A 23,066-nucleotide genomic window follows, 5' to 3' on the forward strand; every position below is an offset into this window, starting at 1 on the left:
TAATTCTGGCTTTCCTTTTACTGCAAAATAAAATAAAATAAAATAAAAAATGTCAGCTTTACTGAATTATTATTTTTTGAAACAGCAGCAATTTGATGAATTTTCTGGTGAATGGTCCTTATCTTGAGAAACAGGCTAATGTGCATGGATTCTGCCACTAGTACTTCTGAGGCTTGCTCAGATGTCCATGCAGCTGGACTTGTTGCATTTTCAAAGAAGGAATAATGATCAGCATTGAAAATGCCCCAGGTGGAACTTAGTCCCCTTTTAAATGGGGGAGAGGAAGGGCAAACACTACAGGGGTGGGGTGTCTCTGGGTGTCACTTGTAGACCAGCTGCTTTTTCTATGATTACTTTCAACTACATTTTGTATAAAAGTCTCATAGAATTATAGAAGCACGTGAACGGCAATAAAAAAATATGGACATTTGTATGATCTTTATAAATAAACAGCACAGCAAGAATTAAATAGAACACAGACAAAGGACATTTATACAGGCATGAACTGTTACAGCTTGTTCTCCTCAAACAGTATCTGTGCGTAGACTGTCGTACTGGGAATGCCTTTGGCTTCCTGAATTGGCTTCATAAGTTCAAGTTCAGCGTATGTTAAATTCTCCTCTGCAATTTTTGGCTAGGAAACAAACAACAAATTACAGTTATAATGTCATTATCGTTGAATGTAAAAGTCACTTCAAATATTCTATAGAATGGGGTGTGTTTCTTCTCTCACACATGCTAGTTCTACTCTGCTCATAATAAACTTACTCTGCACCAAAGTTAGTTCAAATATGATGAAATAAATATAATTTTTAAAAAGAAAACATTTTTTTAAGGAAATAAGATAGGATTTTTAGCTTCACGTCCAATTTCTCTTTGTTTCTTGAACATCGATTGCTTTAATTTGACAGTTCAAATAGTGCACATTTGAAAGATGTGTATTAGCAATGCTTGGCCTCTTCAATCCTAAATTTCCCAATTTAATTTTAGCTATTCACAAATTCCACAGTTTAAAATATATGTGCCAGATTTGCTTCCCAGTTACATCTTTAATCACTGACAATCACAGCACCTCTCATTATTTCTTAACAGAACTAAAAAGTGTGTTAATGTTCTGCATAAGGTGGCAAAAATGGGTTGAGTTGTTACTGTCATTCCAGTGGGATTTCTCCACTTTTGTAAACTGCTGTGGCTCTGTTGTCCTCAGGTTTAAGGCTAAAACGGATTATTTAAAAATATATATATTAAAAAAAATCAGCCATGCAGTTTGTTGCAGTCACAAAATTCTACCTTATAGAAAAGCTTGCATTTCTAAGACCAAGAAAGGTTTTGCCAATTGTAAATTGAAAACTGACTCAAAGTTCATAAACCAAGGTTTCCATACAGTATTTAAGCATTATAATGAAAAAAAAAAAAAAAAAGTATTTTCCAATGGCAACTTTCCTTAAGTTTTATTTACCACTATTTATTCCTTCCTGGTTTAACATAAATGATTCCTGTTTCCTTGAAATGTGCTTGAATAATTATTGTATTGTCTTCTGGCTAAAAAGATAAACATCTAATATCCTCTGAAATCCGTCCCCATGCTCCCCTGCTTCCTGTCTTTTGCACTTTTCTGGAATCCTTTCATTTTGCCTTGACGGTTGCTCACTCTACATTTCAGATTGTTTCCCTCTGGGTGGATCAGCTTACAGTTTTCCAGCATGAATTTAATCTTATTTCTTCTCTGTAGATCTGATCCTGAAATACTTTGTGCAGCTGCTGCTGCAAGGAGTATCACTGAAGTCAGCTGATTGTACATGTGAGTAAAGACCATCTGCAGGGCTCTGTGTTTGCAGGACTATGTGCATTGAATTCTTCACATTGTCTTCCCCACCTTGCATGGGTAGTCCTATTTGCTCTCAGCTTCTGGTCCTCATTCACTACTAAATGCTCCACTGTTAACCACACAAAACTTCCTGTTTTTGTGGATTTCTCTGCTGTTATGATGTAAAAGGACTTCCTGTAGACTGCAACCTGATCTCACATATAACACAGAAAGAAAGTCACATTTCTTTGTCCACGTATTGGGAGTGAACTAAAACACATTTAGAAAGACATCCATACTATCCTGGCTTTGTGTTTAAAAAAAGAAAAAAAAAAAAAAGAGAGAAAATCTGACAGCTGCTCTGATTAACTATTTTTTTACATCTCTCTTCTTTATAGCCTGAATGTGTCTAGGCATTTGTTTTTGCCTGTTTTGATATGTTAAAGATTCCTTTTAAGACTTCAAAGCTGTATCTGCCTATCTTTCCAGTAGGAAGTATGCTAGCTAAATGTAGAAGCTAAGTTGATGCTGGACATTGCAATAAAACCAGAAAATACTGAAGATTTTATTCTCAGTGTGGGATAGCAGATCTAGCCTCTATTTGAAGGCAATAGGAGTTTTACTGCTGACTTTAGTGGAAGTCAGCTCAGGCCCTGAACACCACAATATGATACACACAAAAATCATCTTAAAAACATATTTGATAAAACTTTCCAAACAAGCTATTGATCACTGCCAGAGTAAAACTCCACACTTCCTAGGACTGACCTAGTACACCTTTTGAAGTAGAACTATTTTCATTGTTCTGTAGAAATCAGTTGTTCAGGGCATGCTAAATCTGTATAGGCTTTCCTCTTTGCTGTTTAATTGCATTTCATATTATGTTTCCATTTAGAAAATGTCACGTCCTAAAATAGCCACCTCAATGCCCAGCTCATGTAAATTTTAGAACTAAGATTTATGAAATCATATTGGCCAGGTGTTTTATTGTGTTAACTCAAAATTGCATTGTTTTCCAGTGTAGATTATCTCTTTATTCTTACTTTATTCTATTTATGTTTGGATATGAAAAATAACACTAGATTCCCCAAAACAGGTCATTGGGCAGTAGTGGCTGATGTGTTGTTTTCATACATTTTTATGATGTTCCTATAGTAAACATAATTTAATAAAACCAAAACACACTAAATAAATAATTGCATCTAGAAAAGCAATAAAACCAAATAAAATTAGTACTTTCATAAGTGGAAAAGGTACTTCAATTACTGCTACAAGCAACAGCACACCATAAAATGTGTAGAATAATTTCCCTTATGCATATTTCTAGTATGTAATAATTTGATTGAAAATATGAGGAAACACACAGGAGGTTCAAAATTGTGAAGGGTATACAGTTTTCAGCGAAGGATGTGTAATAACAGTGCATGGAAGCCAACACTACTATAAAGTACGTATGGTAGCCAGGGTTGTTTTTTCATGCGCTTTTCTGTACTTCATTTATCAACCATATGTTTAATTTAATTTTGATGGTTTGTTTGTCCAAAACATTTTTTTTTTTCAACAGGCAGGGAAAGAAAACTAATTCTATGATTTCATCTCTCATTTGGATTGGATACCATTTTGGCAATCTCAGCCTGGAATCCTGCCACCACCTCCTTTTTAGAACAACAGGGTGACTTTAATAACTGATCTTAGAGGGGGGACTGATACTAGGACGGAAGAGGAAGAGACAGCAAATGACTGGCTGTTCGCCTCTTTCTTTCCATCCTGGTTCTTCACCTAGGGGGTCATTGGGATTTCTATGGCTACTGTGTCCTTTCCTGAAAAATTACATCCTTGTTCTTAAATTATATTGAAATGACTTCTTCAAATAGAGTTCTTTTCCAAAGTGACATTTCTAGATGTAGACTTTTATCTTGTGCATCTGTTTTCTTCTTGTCTTGGGATCATACCCTTTGAAGAAATATAAATTAGGAAGAGTCATCATTTTCCAGTGTATCTTCTGGCAAATGCAAAATGATTCCTCTTCCAGATCTCTTCCAGTTTAATTTTAGTTTATTCCAGTCACAGGGCTTCCCTTGGGCAACTATGTGAAATAATTCAGTTATAGGAACATTTTCTCAAAAAACAATCTGCAAAGTCTATCTAAAAGAAACTCAAGTGTGTTTATACTCAGTTTTGTTTGTACTGGGTTTGTCCAGTATATAAATGTGTTAGAAAAGACCTGGAAGGGTTGGGATTTTAATGAAAATTACTCTGATTTTTATGTAATAATTACCAGGAGTGTCAATTTTGCTTTTCCTTGGCTTAGCTGGGTTGTTTCTTGGCAGCATCAAGGATGTTTACAGTGAGAACTGTCAGACTGAAAGTTTTTAAGTTTTAACTAAAACCACTTTTATCCAAATTTGTAAATAGCTATAGATAAAACAAGCAAATAATAACCTCATAATTTTAACTTGTCTGGAAAAACAACTGCTGCCAACTTTCACTCATGGATTGCTGTAGTCTTGCTCTTCCATGACCTCAACAGTTATTGTGAAAATGACAAAATGAATGTGAGTTTCTAATTTAAAAAAATAATAATCCCCTGATTCTAGCTTACCATCAAAATTAAGCAGACAAGGGCTCGCTTGCCTGTTCGCTTCAGTCTTAAACATTTAATTGACTACTGCTGCAGACATTTGCCTTGGAATTCAGTGTCTATATGATTGCATGTGATGGAGCTGTTTGGGATATGATGCAGAATGACTTTAAGTAGGGATGAGAGTAAGAAAATTATGCTTATAGACCAAATTGACTTGTCACCTTTAAGTTTTGGGGGTTTAACAGGCATATTTCAAGAAAGTTCCAGTCAAGAGTTTAACAATTAGGTAACTCAGAATTTCTGCACAAACATTAAAAATGAAACCCTACCCTCACTGCCAGGTCCCGTGCTTGTGAGTGAATGGATTAGGTCAAACCTTGCCAATTATGCATGTTTGCTGCTCTGAGTGCCAGTACAGGGGAAATTGTCACCTATGGGCTAGCCACTGCTGTTGGGCGCACGCTGAAAGAAATGCAAACTGGAAAGTTATGGAGCCAAGAGGCGGTGGAGAGCTTTGTTTGATGCAGTCTCCAGCAATTGTGCATTTCTCCAGGTTACTCCACAGCCCACTGCAGTGACACGATGTAGGTCTCTCTTAGCAACAACTTGCTGCAACTACCATTTTTCATCTCCCTTTCTTTTACATAATCCAAAATCAGAGTTTTGTCCTTTTCTGTTTCATATTTGAGAGACATTGTGCTTTGTATTCATGCTCTGTATGAGCTCCCCAGGAAAAGCACTGATACTGTCCTGATGGCACAGCTCAGGAGCACCTGAGCACACAGAATCAGACCATGCCCAGGCAGAACTCTGTAGGCCAACAGGGTGGGCTTGGACCTGGGGGCAGACTGTTGCTACTCTCTGTGTGAATAACCTGATGGGAGAGAACTGTGTGCTGCCTAAGGAACAGGGGCTAGCTTTGGAAGAGAGGGACTTCAAAATGACTTCTGCAGACTTTGGCGAAAAACTGAAGCTAGATCTGCAAGATGAATTATTCCTCAGAAATGCAACTGCTGGCTAGTAAGAGCTCTGGAATATCAAGAGAGCCATTGTGCTCTCTGTGCCAAGGCTGAGAAATATGACATTGGAAAATCGTCGAGTAGGAAGTATGATTTTTGGTGGCACTATCAGTTAAAAAGAAGGATAGTTTCTTTCCACTAAGATATCTAGTTTTTAATCCCTAGGAGAGGCTTCATCACTGGAAACAATGTCTGTGTCAATTTGTGAGCCCTCTTTCAGCACTGCATCTAAATTTTGCTTTTAAATTCCACAGAAGTTACAGTAACAACACTGGGGACAAAGACAAAGGTGATTCACGAAATCCCACTGAATCATTTTATTTTAAAGAAACAGAATCCCATAAATATAGGCCTGGTAGTGTTTATATGGAGTTAGTCAGTCCATCTTTCTTCATTAACAAAATTAAATGTACCTGGCAGAAGTTTGTCCAGCCTGTTTTAACAGCTTTTGCAGAATAGTCCCTTTGCTAATGCTTTATTCCTTTTACAGCTGCAGAATTACTCCTAGATTCTGAACCAAACCAACATTGCTGAAAATCAGGATTATTTCTCTTTATCCTTCAGAAAGGTTCAAGGACTTTAGTTTTCTAGTGAGACACATTTTTTAATCCAAAGGTGTTATTGCACAAAAATCATCTGCTGTGGGACTTCGTAAACACACAATTCTTGGCACAATTCAAGCAAGAGCTTTTCTATATTTACACAAACTGTTCCTTCTTGGGGCTGAAGATAGCAATGCAGGATCTGAATGTGAAAGCAGGCATAACTCAGATGGTTTGAATATGTTGTATTCTGAGTTTCAATGTGCATGTGTAAATGATATTCATGAAGAAATGTTCCTACGGACTTCTCACATCCTAGTGAAAGACTGATAAAAAAGGATTATTTATCTGACAGAGAAAAGAATTATGTGGACTGGATGAAAATATTCAAGAATTGCAGGGAGTCAAGAAAAAAAAAGTTAAATTCTTATTTGTATATCATATGTAAAATGTTGCTTGAAGTCTGTGGAGATCAATAATGCCTTGAGAAATTGAGAACTTAAATCACAGATTGTTACATGTTGTGGAGAAAACAACTCTTCTAACAGAGGGTGGCATAGCTTTTAATTTAAAATCATGCAGGCGAAAAGGAGACCTGATTGTTCTCAGATCTGAAATATATGAGATTACTGAACAGTATTTCACTTTCTTCGTTTTTCTTAAGGAAAGGGCCAGTGGTACCTGCATGTTAAGACTATTTAGAAATTCTACTAGTCATACAAAAAGCTGACTAGCCAACATTTTCTTAGCTAGCTTGGTGAAGCTATTACCTTAGCTAGCTTAGGTATAAGACTGGCTTGAATGATGTAGTACTTAACTGTAAGATGAGAAAGTCACTGGTTCTGATACACAGTGGGTCTGGTTGCTTATTTGTACTCCTGAAATCTAAAAGTCAAAATGATTTTTCAGACGAAGGAAACTTCAGCTTCTGGGCAGCTCTAGGAGCACCCTTCACTATTGCTTAATTCAGGAGAATACAGTGCTGTAGAACAATGAGCTAAATGCGAGATAAGCTTAATTTTGCTGAATACACGCAGAAGAGACCAAATCATATCTTTCTCAGTTCCACAAGTGTCTAACACCTGTCAAGTTCCTGCTCAAAACAACACCCTTCTGCCTCACAGACACAGCAGAAGCAGGACAGCTGTGCTTTGGTTGAATGCTTGCAGATTCCAGGCTTTCACACACTTTTCTGCTGAGTAAGTGCTTCCAGTGCAGGGACTGTCCTGACATGCACTGGCTGGCACTCAGCAGGTTGTCAGCACTTAGCCTATAATGATAAATAAGGATGGGATTTTTCAAAGCTGGGGTGGGCAGGGAAGAGAGAGAGAAAAAAAAAAAGAAAAAAATGGAGTGTTCCATTTCTGATACATCTGTAAAAGCTGGGAATCCAGATCTCTAAGCTGTCACCAGAATGACTTCCAGAAATTTCCCTCAATCTTAGGTAACCATAAGCCCTTCCTGTTTCTGAAGTAGCTTTTAAATAATCATCATCAAAAGAAAATCTCAGCAATCGTTTAGCACCAGGCCTCCAGTGACCCAATCCATGCTGAGACAAACAATGCTGTCTGTGCCGCAGGAGCTGTGGGATGCTTCTCAGAAATAGCTCCAATATGGTCTCTGGAAAACCTCTGCTCCAGAAGTCACACTGGACCAACACGTATTCTGTGCTGGGTAACAGGAGAAGCCAGATACGCTCTGGTAAGGAGATTCATCAGTGCAGGAGCTGCAGAAGGCAAATCCTACGTACTGTGTGCTTTGTGTTTACAACACATTCAAAGAACTAGACCCAAGGGGATCATCTATAACATGGGATGCATTTATCTGATTTTGAAGTGGGATGATTATCTGACTTGGCAGAGGCTGCATAATTCAGTGGCAGAATCAAGAAGATTCCCTGTATCCTGCCTTATCTGTGCAGGTAGTCTTTCCCTTAAAGTTTAATACGACGATGATGAAGTCAACAACAATTTTGCGTACATAAAGATTGCAGAATTTGGTCTAACTTGAAATCAGATTGTTTCTGTTAGCTCCACACAAGATATTCTAAAGGTTTGGTGATGCAAACCTTCATGAAGACACTGAAACCTTTTCATTTAGATGTTCTGCACCTGAAACTCTTGGACTATGACAACTAATCTCTATGAGGCGATGACAGACTTACCAGAAAATTCGTTTGAGGATGTATAAGATTTCTCTCTACCAACTCAAAGGGCTAAGTACTTAAGGCTGTAGTGGAACAGCCCTTAGAGAGAGAGATTTGTGGGCCCCTAGAATTTTCGTCTTCCTAATGACTCTCTGTGCTTCTTACATGCTATAAAAACCATCCCTTTTTGCATTTCAGCATCTCTATTTCCTTTGATCTGTACACATTTCTCATTGATGCTAATAGAGAATGACACTGATGGGGAATATTTTTGCAACAAGGGGAGCATAGAATTCTTGTTCTGGCTAAAGCAAAAGCAATATGACAGAAGCGGAGTTTTTAAAAGACTTTACTCAAGGCTGTGCAATTGAACATGATATTAGGCTTTGTCTTTTTTTTAATTTTCATTGAGATTATGTCCATATTTTACCCAGGTTATTGTATTCTTGTAAAATTATACTGCAATCCACTCTAGCATGTTAACAACAAAAGAAATTCTCTAGCTTATTATAAACATCTTTCAAGAAACCAGAAGCACATGTCCTCTGGAAATAATTTTGCTGGTATTTAGGTTATTACAAAAATTTTCCCAAAACACTGGAATTATTTTGTAATGTTCCCTTATACTCAAGCTTGTTTTCTTAGGTTTTCTAGAATATTCTCCTAGTGTGGTGTCTTCTTTGGATTGCAATGGGAAGCTGCAGAAGAAGTCCAGATACTCAGCAATTTGAGTCTGGCTTTCCAAGGGCTATTACCTAGCAACTATGTGCCATCTGTGAAAAAGACCTAGTGCAGACAGCAACTCTGAAATAATTGCAGCTGAAAGGAAAAAATCGCTTACCCTGCAGAAATATGGCAGGGTGGCGATAACATTTTTTCTTGCCCCAAAGCAGATTGAAAATTTTAAATCTGAGAATTTTTTGTGAATTAAGAAAATGAGGAGACGTGTGCTGAAATCAACAAAATGTTCCATTTTGATGAATTTGAATTCTGTAATTGTTACCATTTCATAGCTTTGTTGAAACTTTTTTTTTACTTCAGTTAGTTTAGGTTTCTCACTAAAAGAAAATATAAAAAGAGAAAAGATTTTTTTTTTTCCTGAGAATACTAAAACATGAGGGTTTAAACAAATGCATTGTGGGGAGAGGCAAGAGGAACACAAATGGGAAACAGGTCTGGGGAGTGTCCTGCTCAGCTTCTGAATGTGGCTTATGGACTGCCTTGGGTTTAGTTTTCTGCCTTTTAAGTACCACTAGGTGAGTTTGGGTCTTGAAAATCCCTTGGACAATATTTGTTGGATTATTTTTCAGCTAAAGCTAACTCTAATCCATAGATTGTGTGTTTTCTGCAGGCTGTGATGTCTTTTCATGTGCACTCGGAGGTAACATGTAAAAGGGAAAAGAGTCACATATGGAAGCAGCTGCCAGGCTTGACTCTGACAGCAAGGCACTAACACTGAGTCTGCTGGCAGCACACGGGTGTTCAGTCATGCTAGGGAAAACAAAGCAAATTTCAGGGTTTGAGAAGGGTTTATTGCTACTCTCCTCCAAAGAGCTTGAACCTTGTCTGGGGTCCCATGGTGGGAAGGGAAGAGTAAATAGCTATCTGTGGCCCCCATCCTTGGATTTATTCCAGAAAGAAAAAGCATCTGGAAACAGATTTACCTCAAGTTCAGTGTGTTGATGTGCTTTATTGACCTGCAGGCAGAGTCTGAGTACTTTAAGCAATGAGAGCTTTTCCTAGGAGGGCTGAAGGTCAGCAGATCTCTGGCATATTCATGTGCTGGGACACAGTGGCTAACACAGGTGTTTTTTTTTTTTGTTTGTTTGTTTGTTTGTTTGTTTTTCATGGGCTTTTAAAGCTCTACCTCTTCCTTTACTGATACTTTACCGGTACAAATGGAGGCTGGCCAAGGCACAACCCCTGTGTTACCAGGGAGGAGAGGTTGAACAGTGTGCCCAAGAAGCAGCATCACACGAGATTTAAGCTGAGCTGGAGTGACCTGGCGCTGTGCCCAGGTACCCTGGGCTGTACCCTGACCATGTTAAAACAGCAGACAACATTTGCCAACAATTGGTGGGAAGGTTCCCAATTCCAGTTCTCATCTGAAAGTGAAGACATCACGGAGGCATTTGTGTTATTCACACCACCTAACTTTAGACAGCTGCCTTCACTCAGGTTAGGGAGTCAGTCACCCTGGGCTCTGCACTGCCAGCAAAGGGAGAAAGGATCCCCCCAAAAGGCAATGCGGAGAATCTCATCAGGCTCCTGCTCTGACTCACCTCTGCCTATTGACTGCACAGGGAGTCCTGCAAGCCAGCCTTGTTATAGGGCAGCTGATGTTAGTTGGTATAGAACTGTCTCTGTTACCCCAGATGTCTTGGCCAGGTACTGCTTTGTTACTAAAGCAGAGAAACATCTGCCCATCTATCTGATCTGTCTGGCAAATACCTGCAGGTTTGGTGTTTTTTTTTTTTTTTTTTTTTTTTTTAACAGAAACTCATATCCAACAGAAACTGCATCTGAATTTTTCTTTTCTTTCACACAAGCTCTATGCATATATTCATTCCTGCAACTTCAGCTATTGCTGACTTACACCACTGTGGGGCAGAATCAGGGCCATGTTTTTGACTTGAAATGTCTGACAGGCAGTGTGGCGGTGTGGTTGTGATTTTGCCAGTAACGGATGTATTTCCAAAGCACCAGCTCCCAGCAGCATGTGAGAATCAATAGCAGGTTTTATTTAAGAGCAGGCTAAATTTGTAGACACAATGACTGCAAGAAAGCTGGAAAACATAATCCACTGTAACCTAATGCTCCAAAAGAAAAGGGTCAAGACAATTTATCACTTTAAGAAGTATTACTTTATATATATAAGTATATAAAAAAGAACAACAGCAAAAACAAACAAAAAAAAAAACAACCAAACAAAAAAAAACACATGTAATTTTTATGCCAATTTATAGCTTCTGAACCTGGAGTTCTGGCAACATTATGGCAATTATATTGAGAGAGGAGAATATGGAGAAAATGTCATAGAAAATTACTTACCAGGATCAATTTTCTTTGAGGTTTCAAGAGCTTGGGCTTAGGAAAATTATTGGCTATTGGAGCTGTGGAAATAAATATTAAGGGGTCATTTCATGTTATTATAATTCACTGTCATTTTTAGCATATGCATGAGCAATTTATAAACTACAGATTTATAGCAGATTAGGAGTAAATAAATACATGTAGATACACTTTTATAAAAGATTAACTGTATTCAAATAACTTGCTTTACAATGAAGCACAGGGTTTATGAATCAGAAAAAATCATAAGCTTAAAGAATCTGATATATAAATCATGCTGTTTGTGTGGTGAAGCCAGAGAGCAAGGACACCTCTTGAGGACTGGTCACTTGTGATCTAATGCACAGAAAACTTTCGTCTCCTTTCCTTCCCCTCTGTCGGTGGGTCAGCACTGGTGGCAGTGCTCAGAAAGCACACCCGAGACTTTGTGTGACTGACCCCAGAGGCAACCCCAAACCCTCTTTGAAGATGAGATCGCCAAAAGGTTGATCCTTATCTGCTCATCTTGCTTGATCTGTCAAGTGGGCCCCCCCCTTTTTAAGAGAGCAATGTGCTGGCTTCCCTCACCAAAGTTAGAGTTCATCTCGCCTAACTCTGATCTTCATTTTGAGTGTGAATGTTGCTGCGGAGGTCCCGCTCTCCCCTCTGTTAGAGGGAGCTGAGCCCCCTGGCTTAGACTCGGTGATGACCCTTCCATACTTAGGGCCGTGGGGTTGCGGGCCTGGTCCCAGCAGCAGGCACTGGCCACGTCTTTCCCCACAGACGGGTTGCTCATAAGCAGGGTGGGTGCAGAGTGCCGAGGTCTGACATCCCACACACTGCTCTCCCTCCATGGCTGTGCCTGGGGTTTGAAATACCTCTGCCTCTCTTTTTTCATACCTTTTGCTGGGATGGCAGGTGGCTGCTCCGCTTTCTCTTTCTTCTTCTTTATCTTCTTGGGCTGCAGAGGGGACATGCTTGTCACGCTGGTTACGGTCTCCCCAGAGCTGCAACGCAGAGACCCGTGTGTGAGGGACAGGTGAAGGCAATGCAGGGAAAGATGCCTTGTCCCAATGAGTTCATGCAAGCAAACATATTACCTTCCACTGGAGAAAGCCCCTGCCCAACAACTTGGATTTTGACCTGGGGCTATGCTAAAAAACCTCTTACAGGGGGCTGAAAATGCTCTGGGTCCTGCATTTCTTCAACCACACAGCCTGGCTGAGAAACTCAGGAGCCTGATCTCTCCTGGCATAGAAAAAGCAAGGTGCCCTTAAAGCCCGGTTTACACAAGACTCAGTTCATTGCAGCTATTCCTTAAAAACACGCATGATCCTGCTGCTGTCCCCAGGCTGTGCTTGTACCCTTTTGTTGGCTAGGGCCAGGGCCATGGGTGGGCTGGAATAAGATCACACAGGCAGCCCATGGCAAAGCAAAATCTTAGGGGCTATGCCTGTCTGAGTGGTCAGCAGGACAGGAGAGTGTGCAGCATGCCTTGAGGTAGCTGGTCCTTCAGATGGCTCACAAAGCTATGTCTGAAAAAGGCAGCTTTTTACAAGAGGTTCAGTGTGTATAATATGTGCTGCAGTTTCTTAACTTCGGCAATTTGCATGCTCCAGTACGTCTGTGCTGAGAAAGTACTGGTAGATGTGAGGGAAGAGTACAACAGTTGTATTATAAACAGGGTCCTAAAAGAGGGCTTCTGTGTCTGGACTATTACAGCTCATCATCCTGTAGCAGCTGTTTTGTTATGCTTTGTTTCATCTTGTTTTATCCTTAGCATGTCCCAAGTCTGAGGCAATATAACCTGCTCTGAATGTTTAGAGGCTCAGATATGCAGCCAGGCTGCAGAGACTTGATCTTGTTGCCGTGTGTCAACTGACTGCGCAGGTGCTCCTCGCTTGCAACTAACGTGAAATTAAAATGTATTGGCTTAGCTGGTGGCAAAAGGAATCTTACCTTACAGCTGGGGTGGGAGGAGAGCATATAGGGGTCAGTTAAATGATGGAGGGTGGGGGGTGGCAAGTAGTAGTTGTTGTTGGGTGCACCTGATGTGGGCTAGCCTTGGAAAGGGCACAGGGTGGCTGTGGGGATTGGCCTAGGAGCTGCACCACGCAGTGGGACCCAGCTGGGGGCTCTGTGATAGTAACACTGGTGGCATTGAATTCTCTGAATTTTAAATCATTTGTCCCAAGATGCTGTTCCTCTCTAGGTTCTCTTGTATAAAGAAACACTCTCTTTTTATTAATAGAATTAAATATTCAAATTGGGCTGAAGTCTCAATGAAAGTTAAGATGTCTCAGCTATTGCCTGCACAAGAGTAACAAAATAGGAGCCATTATCATTTTACACAGCTGTAAATCCAAATGAATGCCACTAGCATTGGTGAAATCACTCTGGATTTACACTTGAGTAGATTAAAAAAAACTCTGGTTTGCTGATTATGCTAAATTTTGTTCCTTGTATTCAGCTGAAGACATAGGTTTGCTGCCAAACTTCTAAAAAAGTGTTTAAGAGGTAAAATATTTTCATGATTTATAAATAAATCACATCAATTATGTAAACTGAGGGTTGCATTAAAGTGATTTTAAAGTGTGCCTGCACGATTGTGAAACTCTCCCACAACAACCATTTGTTTCTATATTAAAATCAAAATGTTAAATTGTTTAAAACCAGCAGGAAATGAAACTGTCCTGCCCAGCTCCATCACTCAAACAGAGCAAACTGCAAAGGACAGAGAATAAGGGAGGGAGGTGATTTTTTTTTATTATTATTATTTTATTTTTTTTATATTCTTGGTCATTAAGACGCGTGTAGCTTAAAGATACTGTTGTTCTGATATTGTTATTTTAGGTGCAATATGTGTAAAGGCTTAGTGTTAGTTCATTGCATTAGTTACTCCTGCTTTGCCACTGAAAAAGTGAAGCTACAGAACATTGTATTTGTGGCTTATGCTTTTCTTTTAAGGGCCAGGCCTATACAGGGTTAACTGATTCTGGGAGATAAAATAACTGTACTTGCTGTCTCTGCAACTGAGCTCCTCAAACCAAACAAGGAGGCTCAGAAATGACTCCTTGGCTCTGAAACACTGTCTCTTTGTGAGCCTGTCTTGTTCTGGGTTGAGGAAGAAAGTTACTTTTTTATCTGCAGCTCCTCCTCCAGCCTCCTGGCTTCTGTTCTAACAGTGTCACGTTGTGCCTTTCTTGAAGGATCTGATGAGTTTTGAGAGAGCGAGAAAAAGACAGGAGTTTGGGGAAAAGGAAGCCTGTGGAAGGCATCTGACAACCAGGGCAATTTTCCCTGGAGGTAGTGGCTGCTCTTTCAGGAGCATACTGTCCCAAGAGTGGGCAAAGTGCTACAATGTGGGCATTACTATCCTTACCAGAGTCAATGATGTGGGACTCTTCCTGTGGTTGTCTAGGTCAGCTATTCCCTCTTGTCAAGGGTCTGTGGGGTGGGGTGTCAAAACTGCGAGTGGCTTGGGAGCTGTGCTGGTATTTTCCAAACGGGGATCTGTGTAAGAAGGTGCCTGGGGTGGGCTGGATGCCTGGTTCTGGTTTGGTCTGGCAGAACTTGTTCCTACACTGTTAGAATGGTGGTGTGGGACCAAGGCATGGGGACAGACAGCTTTGCGAAGTGAGTTCTTTTTTCACCCAAATTATTTTTCTCCAGAAGCACAGTCACTGAAGGACTGGAGTGTTCAAGCCAAAACAAACAAATAAATGACAGGAAAAAGAAGAAAAAAAAAAAAAAAAAAGGAAAAAAAAAAAAAAAAGTCCTGTTTTCAAAGCTACATCTCCTGTGGGTTTCTGGATCTGAAAACTGACAAAACGATTTAATAATATGGCAGATAATAAAAAGGAAGATATTTAAAGGAAAGAAAACCCCAGAAAAGAAAATTAAGTGGTTTGGAAAACCCATAATGGCTGTACTTTTTATTTAGTTATTTATTTTTAGAAACGGGTTTTGGTTAACTCATTTCCCCCTTTATTTGTTGTTGGTCAAGCAGTGAACCAAAACCCAAATGTTTGTTTCACGTTGTTCTATTCAGGCATTTTCTTTTCTACTAAGGCCGTTTTGTGAGACCCGGGGCAAATCACTTAGCAATCTGTGCTTCAGTTTCCAATTAAGTAAAAACATCATTATGATGTCAAGACATGAAATATTTTAAGATGCTTAGGTATTACTGCAGTGGGAGTGCTGGCGGTTCCCAGACACCAGACTATTAATGTAATTTGGAAACTTGATTCTGCTCTCAGTTTGAAATACCACTGAGGGAGCTGGAGCTGAGCAAGGCTGAGCCATTTTGACTGGCAAGAATCTCATGCAAATTTGTTCATCACATTGACCTAATGGGCATTTAGACACTGGGTTTGGGGCATGAACATTTTGAATTAAGTTCCAAGATGAGCTAACAAATACTTCTAAAGGAATGGGCAGGTAAAGGAAGGTAGTTTGAAATGCAGCCCTTGTGTGACGTGCTCAAACGAGATCTGGTCAAGCTTTTTAGATTCTAGTTTGATCTGGCAACGCTGATGGGGTTTCTCAGGTTTTGCAGTGTAGGTGGATGAAGTCATCACATACTTCTCATATCCCCTAACACTTCAAACCATCTCCAAGCTTCTAAATTCTGTCATTGTGTGACCATAGCACTGCTGGTGCACTGCTGGCATTCAGCTAGAAGTCACCCGTGCCCGGTGCCAGCTTGTGCAGCTGCATCTCCTTCCTTTCAGTGGGTTTACCTATTAGCAGTAGCACATCTGGATAAGCCAGAATACAAGGTTTACTTGCCATTCAGATTTTGTGATGCCTTGAAGCACAAGAATGGAAACAAATGTTTTGCATCAGACGTGGATCATAACATGTTTAATATCAATTCTGCTTAACTGCAAGTATAGAGATAGTCCTAACGAGTTCAAAGGAATTAATGGTTTATGTTTTGAGTAGAGGGTAGAAAATAAAAGGTACTAATTGATAAACATAGCAGAAAGCATAATACTGGTAACACATTTATAGGTACTTATTTTAAAGCCCTGAAGTCAGTGCACTTCTGACATGTATTTGTAGGATCAGGGTTTTCACTAGCATACCTTGTCGGACTAAAATACATTAAGCCACATTTTTTATCCATATAGAGTCATGCACTTCTTTCACTTCCTAAGATTCCATTTTAAAGTGAAGAAATCATGTTGGCTTGTTTCCTCCCTGCTATTCAGCTTCCAGGTTTAGCATTTTCAGTGGTATCACTACGATATCAGGTTTGCCCAGACAGGCAGATTCTGTATAGTATAATGAGTCTTTTTATCTGACTGCCATGTTCCATTTTTTCACCAGTTTTGACTGTCATCTTTTCAATCAGTCTCATTTTTCTCTTATCTTTGTGTTCTCTAACAATCTTGATTTCCTTTGATTTCCTCCCCCACTTTTTTTTTTTTTTTTTTTTTTTTTTTCCCCTTAGTTCTAAGTTTGTCCTAGTAGCTAATAAAGGAGGAAAAAGAAAAAAACATTCAGGGAAAAATGAAAACTGCTGAGCTGTCTCTAAATTTTTGGTGTGGTGCAATGGTTGGTCAGGGTCACAAAACAAAGATCTTTCAAGGATAACATGAAAGTTTCAGTTTGTACTGACCTTGCCTGAACTCTCTGTTACTTTATTTTGACTTCACTTACATCCGAGTGTGGGTTAGAATGAATACAGTGATTATCCCTTGAGAATGCACCAAAAATTACACTAGTTTAGGATCTAGGACATGCTATACTTGGCACTGAATTGGTGCTAAAAAGATACTATGAGAAATAGTATCTGTGATACCAAGCGATACTGGATTTAAACTACAAGGCCAGAAACATGTTTTATGTCACGGAAAACTGGGAAACAGATGTTCTTTTGCGTTATGAGGCATCCCTCTTTAATCTTTGTTTGTAAAATACTTTTGTCATCTGTCTTTTACTGAATTCCAGCACAGTTTATATCTCAAGAAGCTCATACACTGGAAATCAGTTTTATACTACCACACAATCAAAAACTGTTAATAGTCAGTGTTATTTAAAGAGACAGTGATTAATGACTGCAGCAGAAGTAGAGTTTTTCCCATCACTCGGAGTCTTCAGCTAGGATTAGACTGTGGGCCGAGAAAATATGGTTCTGAGCCCCACTCCCGGTTCTTTATGCAGGAATTACTGGGTAACATTGTGTGCTTTATGAAACTGGATGGCTTATGTCATTACCATCTGGTGAGGTGTTGGGAAACCCAACAGGATTCTCCAGAAAGCAATTCTGAGCCTCATGGAAAGGCTTTTCACTGAAGCAGGACCTACAGCAAGACAGCACAGGTGGATCTCCCCTGTCAGCCACGGCAGATGTTGGCTTTCAAGCACATCCATGATTCATGGACTTGGGACTCTTTATGCAGGCACTTTGGAAAACATTACTTATCATCTTCAGCATACACAGCAAAACCAAAACAGAACTGGCGAGTTGGGTTATAGTAAAGAGAATTGTGATCTCCTACCTGTTCTGGGGGCATTTCACCAGGTAATGCTTCACTGTTAAAGAAAAGAAAGAAAGAAAATGTGGCTTCACACTGGTACAGTTTATGGATTACAATTGGACACTGCAGGTAGACCCTAAGCTCCTGGGATTGTGGAGGAGCCAGGTTGTCACACTGGGAGAGCTACTAATGATCACCATATTTTGTGAACTAAGACGTAGTCGGGTTCAAAGACAGGGAGAGGGAAATGTATCAAACAGCAAAAATCTGCTGTGGAAGTGCTGGGCAGCTCACATTCCAGTGGTCAGCCCTGGTCAACCCAGACAAGAGACATCTTGCTAAGGAAAAGCACAGCAGGCCAGTAATCTTTCTTTGAGGACTTTTATATCCCTTGTGGTGCCTCTGTTTATTTCCAGAAGCCTGAAATAAACCATGCAGCCACAGGAGCCTCTGCTGTTCCTAATGTAGGCTAGCCGGAAGCCTCAGGCATTCAGGGGCTGCCTCCTGGGATCAGAATGGAGGTCCAGTCCGGCCAGTGCCATCTCTAACTGTGCGTGTGTGAGTTGTGTAAATTCTCCCACTTCGTACTGCTTTGAACCAGTAGACCTGAGCAAGGGCAGCTTCCCTCCTGCAGCCTTTCAGGAGCTAGGGTTATTAAGATGCACTTCTGTGGCTTGGCTCTGCCCAAGCTGTCCCACATGGAGAGATGCAGGCAGGAGGAGAGGCTTTGGCTCTTCTAGTCAACCTACAGCTGCTTTATTTCTCTAAAAGAAAAGAGGGAGCAGCCCCGGGTCATGGTGTGAAGTGTCATGTAACATAGGTAACCCCCTGCATCTTAATTTTCTCCATTATTTAAAAGGCTTTGAAAACCAGACAATGGTGTACTTACAAAATTATGCCCCTCTGTGCAGGAAACCTTTCACATTTGATCTTAACTAAATTTTCCATTCCAAGGAAGCTGAACAGCTCCTCATGGGCTATGTTTTGGACTTAAATACTTAAGGTGTTCAGGCTGAGGAAGCGGGAGGAAGCTGGAGAGGGGATGATGGGAGAGTGGACAGAGCTGTTGGTGTCCCCATGCTTTGCTTCAGGTTTGTTCCCATGATGGGTGGGGTGACTGCAAATGGCAATTTTCCTGATGGAGATTTACCCAGCAGGTAAGGTATGGAGATGCTTTTGGTTGTCTTGGGCCCCTGACAACCCTGTTCCCTGAGTGGAAGAGCAGAGTCAGGCTTCTCTTGGAGGGCCTCTGAGGAACATGGTGTGGCAATCACCACACCAAAGGTGGAAGGAGGCTGTGCCTGGAGCTGGCCTGAAGGCTCAGGGTGAAGCTCTTGGAGATTGCTGTGCTGTGCCCTGCTCCCTTCCTCAATGACAGGCTTCAGGATTTTGCTGAAGGCTCCTTTCATCTGAACCCTAGGATCTGCCTACTCCAGCCCAGGATGGTGGTACAGAGTACCACGGATGGAAAGAAGGTAAGATAACACTTGTGGAGGAGAAGTGCCAGTCTGAATGTGAGAACACTGCTGTTTTAATTCCCTGCCTCTAAACTGAATGCTCAGCTGATTAATGTTGCTTTGGGAGAATGCTCTGACCAGGTGGCCCTAGGTGAAAAGCCTGTAGATAGATATAACCTGTTGAATACCGAGTGCCTGTCTATTAAGATTTATTCTGCTATATTTCAATTGAAAACGTAAGTTTAATGCTGCCAGTGTTTACTGGGTAGTGTATCTAAATAAAAAAATGTTTAAGACTGCAATTTTTCAGATATTAGAGTAGTGAAGAAAGGGTTTAGCTCAGAAGAAATTATTTTTTATCCGTTGTATATGCTTATTCTATATTATTTTTATAATTAACTTGTGTTGGCTTGATGTGGAAAGAGCTTTTCCCTAAGCCGGTCATTCACTTGTGCTACTGTAAATAAATACAAACAGAAGCAAAATCTAGCCCAATGTCTGCTAGAGAAAAGAACAGGATAAATCAGTGTGTCTAGTGCTTGTGGCTTCAGGGTGACTCACCATGACCAACACACTTAAGTGTGGGTACTCCCTTGGCACTAAGCATTTGTCATCACTTACCAGTGTAGGAAGAATAACATTGATCCTATTTCTTCCTCTTGGCAAGCGCAGTTCTTGGGTTCAGATAGACCTGGAGTTACTCTACTGAGGGCACTACCGGGAAAACAGAGCCACAGCTTGAAATACTGTTGTGGTCAGGCAAGGACTTCTGAACACATCTATGTTTTGGCTTACGTGTCTTCTTCCCTGTGTATCTGAGTCATGCATTCCTTTGTGATATGTGTGTAGTGCTGAAGTGGCAACAAGTCACGATTCTCTCCTGTCATTCGCAGGACAAATCACTAAGCAAACTCTTTTTCAAAGCTTCTGTTCAGAGATGGTCCTTACGCTCTCCTCTAGCATGGTAAACATGCTGGTATTTTAATTCTCACAGTGTGAGGTATCCAAAAAATACCATTTTAAAACTGAAATGAAAGCAGAGCCTGCACTGAGAGAGTCCTGACAACCTCCAATTTATGTTTAAGAAAAGTTGAAGGGTTATGAAAAAGTACAGTGCAAATTTAAAGTGAAATAGCTATTCAAGGGGAGCAAAAGGCCTTTGTTCTAGTTACTCTGTGGAAGAAAAATCAATTTTTTTCTGGTGGAAATAAAGCAGTCTTTCCTATCTTTTTTAAATTAATTTAAAATAAAAGCAAGGAAATATTTTTATTTCCTGCATTTTCTCCATTGTCCTTCCTCCCCCCCCACCCCCCTTTTGTAAGGATCTTGCAGCCAGCAAGAATGACATTTCACTCACCTGTGGATCTCCTCTTGTTCAGAAGTGACTGACAGAGAATGACAAGTGTAAAGAGGAGGACACTGATGATTCCTATTGAGCACACAAACACTGCGTACACGTACAGATCTGAAAAGCAAGCACAGGTGATGCTCAATGTTGCTGCTGCACATTTCATGCTTACAAGATAGAAAAATGTTATTTCAACAAGACCTAAATAGAGCGTGACCCTAAAGAATTAGGTAACAGTTCAGAAATAATTAACATTCTTGAAATTTTCGTACAGCATCCTGCTCAGTTTAAAATTTGGGTGAAGTCTCTGTAAGCACTAATAGGTGTATTTATGAGGGCTTGCTTCTGGGAGGGAGGAGAAGGCTGGTTTGGTTTCTTTGGTTGTTGTTGTAGTGGTGGTGGTGGGGGGGGTTGTTTGTGTGTGTTTTTGGTGTGGCTAACAAAACCAGAAGAACTTCAGTTGGATTATTTCCCAGTTCAAACAGCTGTACTGGTTTAAAAATATAGTAATGAAAACAATTTTTAAAAGTGGCAGTAGGGAGAGATGGGGGAGTGCTGAGTGGCTGAGGAAGAAGGAAGGAAGTCTGTGATTGCTGTTTAGTGGTGTGGTTTTTTTTGTTTGTTTGTTTTTGTTTTTTGTTTTTGTTTTTGTTTGTTTGTTTGTTTGTTTTGGTTTGTTTTGGTTTGGTTTGGTTTGGTTTTTTTTGGTGGCAGCATTGGCTTGAAATTTTTATCCATACATTTTCTTTATGCTTCAAACTACAGCCTCAGTCTCCCCTTACGGCTTCCAGTCAGGTCCCATAACACGTTCCCACTGGAGGGGCCAGCACTTCTACCACAGCAGATCAAGACAGAGTATTTTGTTCAGTAAGAGAAGTCTTTGATGACTTATTTCTGCTTTTACTAGAACTCTAAAAAGGGCACTTGAAGGATGCTCTACCCATTAATGTACTGAAATGTCCTTAGGGATGTATATTGGCTTCTTTCCCACTTTACAGAGAGGAAACAGAGCCTCAGAGGTCAAGTGTTCTTGTAGAAAATAGCATTGCTGGAACCAGACCCCTGACCTACAGTTCTGTGCTTCATTTACAACATCTCCCCATACACAGTACAACAATATAGTTTGTAAATTGTTGTTTGAGCAGCAAGGCTCACCACAGAATTGAGCGAGCAGTGTCGCCTGTCAGGCAGTGCAGCACAGCGGCTGCAAATGTCGTGCTGGTGCTCCCCTGGTGTCCTGGGTTGGGGTGGGAGGAGGAGGAGGGAATCCCAGCTGAGTGCAGCTTCTGGATTTCAGTCTCTTGGAACAGATGTGCCCTAATACACACAGAAAGTACTGCTTGCCTTGAAACTCCAGGGAGCTTTAAGCTGCTCTCACAGTGCAGAGCATGGTTTGTGAGCAGTTCCTAAGGCCAGTGGGAGTGCACAGTGCTTGGTACCTCTTTGGACATGCTCAGCACCCTCCTGGATGAGGGTTTACATTTGCGTTGCGTGATCAGCCAAGTATAGGCCACTTTCCCATTGACCATAACAGATAAGAAAGTGGAGCTGAAGCCTTCCGTTCTCTTTTTGCCAGCACCCCTTGTAGTCAGTGGGATGCAAGGCCTGGGTTTGTACAGGAATGTGCAAAACTGGGCTTGTTGGGGGGCACTTGAGTTGTACTGTAGAGTTTGGCCAAACTAACATCTTGTATGCAACCAGTAGCAGTTAGATGTGTCTTACCTTCAAAAAACTTCCAAGCTTCATGTTTTTTCTTGAAAGTGGGATCATCAGAAATTTTTGATGAAATCACTGAAAAAAAAAAAAAACACAAAGAGGACATAACAAGAATTGAAAATACACAGCAGAATGTGTTGGGATCACTTGGAGTAAATGTAGTTCTGCCTTACACATTGGTGCATCAAGGTCTTACTTGATCTCACAGGACAGTTATCTTTCAACAAAACACTTCAGTTATAAAATGTTACTAAAGTTATAAAATATTACTAAAAATGTCTTCCATTAAATCTCATCTGGCTGTGTCATAACAACTGTACAACCTGGTACTAGAATCCAAATGCTCTGACTGCTGGATCACCCACTGTTCAAAACCCTCTCTGCTCTCCCAGCCAGATTGTTTAAGCATGCTGACATATTTTGATGACATCAGATTAGATGATCTCACTTATGTTAATCCATGATTTCTTACGCTAGCTATCATTACAGTGGAAAAGGAGTCTGGTGATGTCCTCCAGGTTGCCTCCAAGAGAGGTTCGTGTGTAAATCATTACAGAAAAATATCTCACTAGAAAGGAAATTAAATAAGACCTGTTCTGTAGGAATGTGATGTGTGGGGCTAACTCAGTGGATATGGAAATACTTTCAGGAATAATGAAATCTGCTGTTTAGTTGTGATGGGAAGCTTATCCTGAACATTTTTTTTTCACAGGTCTACTGATTTGTTGGGTGAAAGGATCACACGAGTAGATTTTTGGCAAATATTTTAGAATACATTCCCTGAAAAAGGGCTTTTTTTATTTTTCTGGGGGGGGAAATCTTGCAATCCCTTATCTTGTAACATTTTTACTGTTAAGAAACAGCACAGGCTACTAATATTTAATGGAACTCAGAATCTTTTCTGTAGG

General features: G+C 40.4%; 1 protein-coding gene across 1 annotated transcript in view; it reads right to left on the reverse strand.

The window, feature by feature from the left end:
• Window positions 1-422: 422 nt before the first annotated feature.
• Window positions 423-23,066, reverse strand: part of VSTM4 (V-set and transmembrane domain containing 4) — a 33,769-nt gene continuing 11,125 nt past the window's right edge. Inside the window, exons 3-8 of the mRNA XM_035330175.1 lie at window positions 22,165-22,233; window positions 20,452-20,559; window positions 17,659-17,692; window positions 12,050-12,156; window positions 11,150-11,211; window positions 423-634 (exon numbers count right to left, since the gene is read on the reverse strand). Of these exons, the coding sequence (XP_035186066.1) occupies window positions 509-634; window positions 11,150-11,211; window positions 12,050-12,156; window positions 17,659-17,692; window positions 20,452-20,559; window positions 22,165-22,233 (506 nt within the window). The 3' untranslated portion in view covers window positions 423-508. The remainder of the gene's footprint in view (window positions 635-11,149; window positions 11,212-12,049; window positions 12,157-17,658; window positions 17,693-20,451; window positions 20,560-22,164; window positions 22,234-23,066) is intronic.

The sequence above is a fragment of the Oxyura jamaicensis genome, chromosome 6 (assembly GCF_011077185.1).
Source record: "Oxyura jamaicensis isolate SHBP4307 breed ruddy duck chromosome 6, BPBGC_Ojam_1.0, whole genome shotgun sequence".
NCBI classification, from domain to species: Eukaryota; Metazoa; Chordata; class Aves; order Anseriformes; family Anatidae; genus Oxyura; species Oxyura jamaicensis.